The sequence below is a fragment of the Bidens hawaiensis genome, unplaced genomic scaffold (genome assembly GCF_021521415.1).
Source record: "Bidens hawaiensis isolate Kalapana, Puna unplaced genomic scaffold, B.hawaiensis_p1.1 tig00003760_1, whole genome shotgun sequence".
NCBI lineage: Eukaryota > Viridiplantae > Streptophyta > Magnoliopsida > Asterales > Asteraceae > Bidens > Bidens hawaiensis.
Window position 1 is genome coordinate 2351688 of NW_027491216.1, and position 9074 is coordinate 2360761.

Genomic DNA, 9074 nt, shown 5'->3' on the forward strand with positions numbered 1-9074 from the left:
GAATCTCAAGCCTAAAGGCACCCCAACCTTGCCCCAACCCCACCCATCACGAACAGCGTTAGTGTCAAGTTATTTCATTATTTTATTTTATGAAAACCAGCCTTGTGTGGTTATTCAGCAATTCCATGGCACGCAATCAAACGTGAAGGCAGTCACTTGCAAAGTCTTTTTCAAATGAATGCAGTATATTGTTTTTCACTTCTATTAAATTTGATTTAGGAAGAATTCAAATTTTCGTTTAAAAAGTTTATGGATTCATATCTTTTACAAACAACAATAAAAGAATTAAATATACTGGGGGTTATACATATGTGTTAAAACTATTACCAACCCTTTTATTCTCGTGTTGACGGGCTAAAGGGTTGGTGTATTATAAACACGTTAAATTAGTGAACCTAATCACAAGTCATATATGTTAGATACATCAATCATAATTTGGATACATTTAAAATTGTGTAAATCAAACATGGCTTATGTAACCAATCTATCTAAACACGTCAAACTTCTTGTTGGGTTGACCTTGCAATTTTATATTATAACTTTAAACTTGTTGGTGGCTTGACATCAGTGCCAGATCTTGAACAAATAATTTGGGTGGGCGGGAATATCTCGAACAAATGAGTGTTAGGGATGAGTTCGGTATCATACCGGTACCGATCCTGAATTTTCCGATTCTAATTTTCTAAAAAATTGTAACCGGTATCGGCATTGAAAATGCTCGGGAGATGTGGTTGATTTCCCATAAAAATATGGAGTTGGGGTACGGGGATCGGAGATGGAATGAAATGAAATTTTAGGTTTATTGGATTTAATAATCCCTATTAATTAATATTGGTTAATAATAATCTCAATTTAGTTTATCGTCATTTACGGTCCCAAATTTAAAAAAGTTGTCCCCGATGGTCCCCCATTAAAAAGGACTTAACAACGTTATATTTTTCTTCCAAATTTTAAAATTAATGTTTTATGGCTTTTGATCGGAATGAGGATACGAGTCGTTTGATGTAACACTTAGTTCCAAACGGGGCTCCAAAATGACGAAACAATGCCTCAATTCGGGTATTTGAACTTCCAATTAAGCCGTTTGAATCACCGTTTCGAGCTACGTTATACATCAATGACTCGTATCCTCCTTCCGATCAAAAGCCCTAAAACATTAGTATGAGCGTCGAAAAAAATAAAACGCCGTCATGTCCTTTTTAACGGGGAACCATTGGGGGGCAACGTTTTTAAATTTGAGACCGCCAATGCCGATAAACTGTTTTGAGATTATTATCCGCCAATACCATTTAATAGGAATTATTAAAATCTAACAAACCGAAGCTTTTTTTTTTTTTTTTTGATAGAATACGCATATGGGGTTGGGAATGGGGGATGGAGTGTGATTGTTCTAATAATATACAAGACACCAAAGCGATAGCTCCCGTAAGACCTTGATTCAGCTCGTTCTTGATAAAGAAGATAAAGACGGATCAGTGTGAGCTAAACAAACAATCAAACAAATATATAAACAGAAAGTAGATAGAAAGCTATGATTCCAATCACAACTTGTATTCAAACTACATAAAACCAACACTGACAGATGAAGGCCTGGTTCTTTATTTATAGACCATTGAGCCTTTTCTCCAAGCAAACCACCACTTGATGAAGAACCTTCTAGTTTCGCAAACCACCATGAAGTTTCGTAGGCACTCCGATAACACTTTGGCATATTACATTTGTTGTAGTTTCGCATAAGCACTTAGGCTCTGTTTGTTTTTGCTTAAAACGTTTGTAGGGAGCTTACGTCTGCGGGCGCACAGACATAAGCTTCTGAAGACTGTTTGTTTTTTTTAGAAGAAAAGGATTTGAAAAATACTTTTATGGTCTTAAAAAAATAAGCTATTGTTCAACTTCTTTACGCTTCTTCACATCCTATCAACATCCAATGTCCAACACCGCCATCACCCACCGTGTGCCACCACCATCACCGTCCACCACCACCACCCACCGTCCGCCACCACCACCACCACCACCACCACCCACTGTCAGCCATAACCACCGTCCACTAACACCACCACCACCCACCGTCTACTAACACCACCACCGTCCGCCACCACCACCATCCACCACCCACCACCACCGTCCATCACCACCACCACCCACCGTCGGCCACCACCACCGTCCACTACCACCACCACCGTCCACCACCCACCACAATCGTCCATCACCACCATTCACCGTCCGCTACCACCACCACCGTCCACCACCCACCACAATTGTCCATCATACCACCCACCGTCCACCACCACTACCGTTCACCGCCTGCCACTAATCGTCTGCCACTAATCGTCCACCACCACCCACTTCCATAGTTCATATACCACCACCAATTATTTTAGCAGTCTAAAACGTTAAATAAATTCTATCTACTGTGATATGTATGATAAACAATTAATTTTCAGCTTATGCAGACGATAGCCAGTTTATAAAATAAAACAATATTATATTTTCAGATTGCAAACCTTCAGACAACATTTTCAGTTGCATACATGAAATCATATGAAATCAGATTGCAGACAGTTTTTGTCTTTAAAAACAAACACCACCTTAGTGAAACTAACACATCCAACATGACTTTCAACATCTGCAAGTATTATGGATCATTTAATTTGTAATATCATCCTCAGATCTCAGACCCAACACAAAAAACTTTATTATGGATCATTTAATTTGTAATATCATCCTCAGATCTACAGACCCAACACAAAAAACTTTCATTAGTATGCCATCGCGTCTAATCTTAAAACCAAATCACCATTTGTACGCCCACATGGTTAATGCATCCGCCGTTGATTAACAACACGTAATTCATAATATTTAACCATTATACGCTACGAAGTGGTACTTTGGTGATTAAAGCATTTTACAAATTACAAGCATGAAACACGTCTTTTGGGCTTGAGTACTTTTTTATTTAAGGTCTCCTAGTGTTTAAACGAAAACATGCTTGATTCACTTGAGACATTTTCAATTATGAAAGAACATTTATAGCTATGTTTGAATTCTCAATCGATTTGTAGTTGTTAATGACTGAGTTCTATACCAATTTTCAACATTGAGCATGTATCTTTGCTCAATCTCGATTATCATCTTCCGCGTAGAAATCAACCTTGCGTTTTTATTTTCAATCTTGGACTCTCTAGACGTGAACCTTCCAAACATTATTAGGCACAATCATCTTTATCTAATTTAATCCCCCCCCCCCCCCCCCCCCTTCCCCTTTTAGACTATAATTAAAGATGTAAACTTTTACCAAATAAATCGATATAAAATTATAGGCTGATTAAACAAATGCCATGCTTCTTTTGAAATATTCATATTTATAAAAACCATATAATAGTTGCCTTCTTGATTGCAACCACTTCATTATCTTTGGTTGGTACAAAACAAGATTGCTTAATTCTAATTCCATTGTTGTGTGTGGGGGTATACATTTAGCTTGGAGGGTCAAGAGAGGATATTTAGGTGCTACAACCTATAAAATTAATTGACTCGGCTGGTATATCACAAGATTGGTTGATTCCGATTCCGATTCCGATTCCGATTCCGATTCCGATTTCTCAATTTGGTTGCCCCATTTCACCTTTCAAGCTTAAACAAGGGCATGCGTGTAAATTAACATTTATACAAGGGTATTTAAGTCTTACCCTACATCTGATGTAATGGTGTCCAGTCTGTTTCCTTGACTAATTCACCCCACTAAATTCACCCTCTCCAATAAAAACACATTTTTAAATAATTCCATAAGTATTTTTTTAATATTATTACACTAACACAAATTCAAATTTTCACAAAACTCAAGATCATTTAATTTAAACTATACATTTAATAACTTTCTGAATCAAAAGATTTTTAAATTACTTCTTTTAAAAGTTAAGATATCCATCCAAATACAATTAAATACTTAAATCTCCTCTTTAATCCAAATAATTAAAATTTATAAAATAATTTTTCATAGACTTTAGTTCATAGAGAATGTGGAAGTGATTAATATGTCCAGTCTGTTCATTTGACCTTCCACTTTTTCTTTAATTTCACTTGATTACTCCTCTCCAAAACCATAATAATTATTGCACAACCTTTTCAACTTTAAATCCACTGCTTTTCTTTTTGACAAACCAATTTAACCCAAGCAGTTAATTGAAATTAAAACCAGACCCATGTCGGTTATGGCCGCCTTCATAAACTCTTGAAATATAATATATTTAAAGAAAGAAAGAAAAAAGAAGTTGAAGCATTTGCCACTTTGATTGATGCTTGTGTTTTATACTATTATCACCTACTACTGATGACTTCTTATCATCTTCCCCACCACCCACATTCACAGAATTCCATGTGACCAGTTCGTTAGTTTTGTATTCTCATTCCCTTCAAATTCAAAAAAGCCCCCTTTTTCATCTTAAAAATCCAATCTTTTTTCAATTTAAGGGGGCTCTTGATTTGATATTCAGACACCCTGTTGGGAAAAAGACTCTTTACACATTTGGGCTTTGTGATTCTTGATATGGGTTTGGGTCAATTTGGGTTCTTTTGTTGGAGATCTAGATGCTCTTGACAAGTGGTTGATTCCTTTGAGTTTGGTTTTCTCTTCACATTCAGGTAAATCTGTAATTAATGCTCATTATTGTTTATATCCTTTCAGATTCTTTCTATTAATCTGCATTTGAAGTTTGAGTTTTTATTGTCTTTGATGGTTTTTGTACCTTTGAAGATCTGAATTTGTGTTCATTTTTTTTTATCTCTGAGTCAAGTACCTGAAAATATTGGGTACTTATTCAAATTCAAACTGAGATAAATTTTCACAAACTGATTTCATTTCATATGCATTGTTCTAGATCCACTCAAATCTGAAAGGATACTTGTGTTCTTCCACCCTTTTTAGTGTAATCTGCAAATATTAAAGAAATCTGGAACTTTACCAACACTATCAATAAGCTTTGTTTTCTCAAATCATGACTTAGTTTTATAAAAATTGTGAAATAAATTTTTTTCATTTCTATATTATGCAAAATTGTTTGATAATATTTATATATATTTTCTTTCATAGGTGGACCTCTTTTTTTTTGAGATCCAGAGTTATATTTACAAATAGGATTAAATTGTTTTAATGCTTGTATCTCTTATGTGTTCATGATATTATATCATGGTTAAGGCTTTTGTTTGAAATCCATCAATATTGCTAATCAACAGTTTGGCTTCCAGTTCTAGTTTCAAAAAACATGAAATCAATTACTTTGTGAAACAAGGCCTAATAAGTTTGTGTTGACCAATATCAAAGAAAAAAACATCTTTTTTTTTCTCACATTTATTTTAATTTATTAATATTCAGGGTATTTACAAGTTTTTGCAAATGGGTCTCAAGAAAGAGATGACAGAGGAAATTCCATCATTGAATCTTGAAGTATGGCATCTTATAGCAATATTTGTGGCACTATCCATTGTGGTTGTTTTATCTCTTCTTTGGTGTTACACCGTCACAAAAAACAAGTCTAGAAGAAAAAACGACAGACTTCCGGTTACTCAAAGACCGACTGTGGTGTCGGCTGAGATCAAAGACATTAGAGTTGACCAGAATTCAGCTAATGTGTTTGTTGGTCAGGATTCAAATCATCACACTTTATGGGACAAGTTCAGTGATAAAGATAAAGATTCAGACAAGCTATTGACCCGCCCAAGTGTCGATAAGAGCAAGTATGGTGACAATAGTAGTCAGTCAGGATCTTTTAACCATTTGGAGAAAGAAGATGTGGGCCCTGACTCGGGTTCACATCCTATGACCGGTAGTTCACCTTTATCTGGTTTACCTGAGTTTTCTCATCTTGGTTGGGGTCATTGGTTTACTTTAAGGGATCTAGAAACTGCAACAAATCGGTTTTCTAAAGATAATGTTGTTGGTGAGGGAGGGTATGGGGTTGTCTATCGTGGTCAGCTTGTTAATGGCTCGCCTGTTGCCATCAAGAAGATTCTCAACAACGTGTAAGTTTTGTTTAGAATTTCGAACTTGTTAGTTTTTTGAAAAAGGGGTTAATCTTTTTTGTGTTTTAATTGTAGAGGACAAGCTGAGAAGGAGTTTCGAGTTGAAGTGGAAGCAATTGGTCATGTTCGCCACAAAAATTTAGTTAGACTTCTTGGATATTGTATTGAACTCACAGGTCTTGGTTTCTTTATATCTTTTGTTTATCTTGAACTCTATTTGTTATTGAGTGTAGGTATGCATACAAATCTTTAATAAAAAAGAGTGCAAATGACTCTTTTTTTTAGATGAAGTTGTGCGAGCTAAACTATTTTAGACTTGATTTTTAACTTCAAGATGAGCATTGTGATGATTTTGTATTTAACTTTTATTATTTAATGTCATTTTAGGTTGTTGGTGTACGAGTATGTCAACAATGGTAATTTAGAGCAATGGCTTCATGGAGCTATGCGCCAGCATGGATATCTTACTTGGGAGGCTCGTATGAAAGTTATCCTTGGTACCGCAAAGGCGTAAGTTACAATCTTTTATCTGAATTACTTAATTTAGTTACCCTTTCATCTGGCTTCTGGTTTCTTGAAATTATTTTTGTCTAAAACAAGAGACCATATACAGAAAAGTTATTTTTTACTGGCAATATGATAGAAACCGGAAATCGAAAGCTTAATATTAAGATAAACAGCCTGATTCGAGATAGGCTAATCTCCAATTACAAGGATTAGAAACCCTATTTCTGATTTAACATAAACATCGACATCTAATAAAATAAAGATAACCCTATTAATACTAAAACTAATTGACGGTTCTAGAACAAAACTGCCCCATTAATTCTGCTTAAAACTGTTCCCGCTTGTTTGGTAATATGGGTTTAGGCGGGAAAGATTCTAAGGGACCAGGTACGTATCACAATAGCTCAAGATGCAATTCTTTTGCAGGCTCTCGTATTTGCATGAGGCCATTGAGCCAAAAGTGGTGCACCGAGATATCAAGTCAAGCAATATATTAATAGATGATGAATTCAATGCCAAACTGTCTGATTTTGGACTTGCTAAGTTATTAGGTGCTGGCAAAAGTCATATTACAACTCGAGTGATGGGCACATTCGGGTCATAAGTTATAAAAATAAACACTTTTAAGCTGTAACTGTCTAACCATTACTTATAATACTCACTTCAATATTTGATGTTGTATAGATATGTGGCTCCAGAATATGCAAATAGTGGTCTTCTGAACGAGAAGAGTGACGTGTATAGCTTTGGAGTTCTACTATTGGAAGCAATTACTGGAAGAGATCCGGTAGATTATAGTCGTCCAGCGGATGAGGTACGCGTTTAATGTTTTATTATTAGTTAAAATAAAACTGCTTAAAAATAGTTGTGGATTTTAATGCTCTTGTCGGGATTTTAGGTGAATTTGGTTGATTGGCTCAAAATGATGGTTGGAAATAGACGGTCAGAAGAGGTTGTTGACCCTAACATCGGTACAAGACCATCCAAAACTGCACTTAAACGTGCGCTGTTGACTGCTTTGAGATGTGTTGACCCTGATTCTGAGAAGAGACTTACAATGGGAGAAGTTGTGCGTATGCTTGAGTCTGAAGAGTATCCATTAACACGAGAGGTTAGTTTTTAAGTTTCAAGACTAGAGGCGGCAAAAATAGGTGGGCTCGGGGGTAAATATGGGCCTTTTGTTTATTTTTTTTAGAAAAGAATAACGGGTTAATACGGTTGCAAAGATTATATCTTTACAATGGCAAACGATTTTTGTTATTCTTGTCTCTTGGTACTAAAAGTCGAATCACTATGGCTGCAAAAGGTTATATCTTTACAATGATAATAGGTCCTATTTTACTTGATTTTATTTAATGGTGCTAAAAGGGGAATTGCTCGTACACTTTTTCTAGAAAAGAATATAAATTAATAAGGGGTTACATATGGTTGCAAAGGTTGTATCTTAACAACAACAAGCTGTTCTTGCTGTTTTACAGCAACAAGCTATTCTTGTTTTTAATAGTTCTTGTTTGTTGTTTATGAATTGTTGGAACTAAAAATGGAATCACTTATTTGACTATTTAAAAAAAAAGAATATTTATAAAATTAATAACGGGTTAAATACGGCTGCTAGTTGTTTTATGAGTTCTTGATACTAAAGGATGAGTCGCTATTTCGTCTATTTTTTCTAGAAAGGAATATTTGTAAATTGATAACGGGTTAAATATGGTTGCTAGTTTTATGAATTCTTGATACTAAAAGTGGAATCATTATTTCGTCTGTTTTTTCTAGAAAAGAATATTTATAAATTAATAACGGGTTAAATATGGTTGCAACGGTTATATTTTTACAACAAAACCGGTTTTTGTTTTTGGTGATTCTTGTTTCTTGATTTCTTGGTACTAAATGTGGGGTCACTTTTTTCGTCTATATTTTTTAAAAAAGGAGGTTTTATAATTAATAATGGGTTTAATATGGTTGAAATATTTTTACAACAATAAGCGATTTTTGTTTTTCATGATTCTTTTTTTTTTTTGGGTACTAATAGTGGTGTTTGACCACAGGGTCGAAGACGCCGAAGGAGTCAAGCAAATGCAACCGAACCCGAATCTCAGACCGAGAACTTTGATGTTGAAAAGGGCACCAAATAAAGTTTGAAGTGATTGACCAACTTCCACACGGTACAGAAATGAAGTGCAGAATACTGTTCTTGGAATCATTGAAACCAAGATGATGATGAAGAAATGGTTTGAAGACCCCAATGGGAAAGGGAATGAGTGTAGAACAATTTGAAAACATGTCTCATGACCAACTAATCGACATATACAACAGAGAGCAGAGGTTATATATGGAAACCCAGAAAAAACGACAAGAAGAAATGAAGAGAGCAGAAGATGAAGTAAGAGCTGAAATGATGAGTGCTCTTCGAAAGAAAGGGGTCAAAATGTCAAGGTTAGTGGTACAGACCGATGAAACTATAAAAAAGATGGTATGAAGAAGAGGGGCTCGACAAAGTCAAGAAAACTCAGCAAGGAAGCTCGAGCAGAACCCCAAGATCTGAGAGTGTG

General features: G+C 35.3%; 1 protein-coding gene across 1 annotated transcript; it reads left to right on the forward strand.

Moving 5' to 3' along the window:
* Positions 1 to 4334: 4334 nt before the first annotated feature.
* LOC143624346 (putative receptor-like protein kinase At5g18500) lies at positions 4335 to 8736 on the forward strand. Its single transcript, XM_077095040.1, has 8 exons — positions 4335 to 4377; positions 5372 to 6018; positions 6094 to 6192; positions 6400 to 6528; positions 6952 to 7122; positions 7210 to 7339; positions 7424 to 7636; positions 8571 to 8736. The coding sequence occupies exons 2-8, from the start codon at positions 5393 to 5395 to the stop codon at positions 8655 to 8657; spliced, it is 1455 nt and encodes a 484-aa protein (XP_076951155.1). The 5' UTR covers positions 4335 to 4377; positions 5372 to 5392; the 3' UTR covers positions 8658 to 8736.
* Positions 8737 to 9074: the final 338 nt, after the last annotated feature.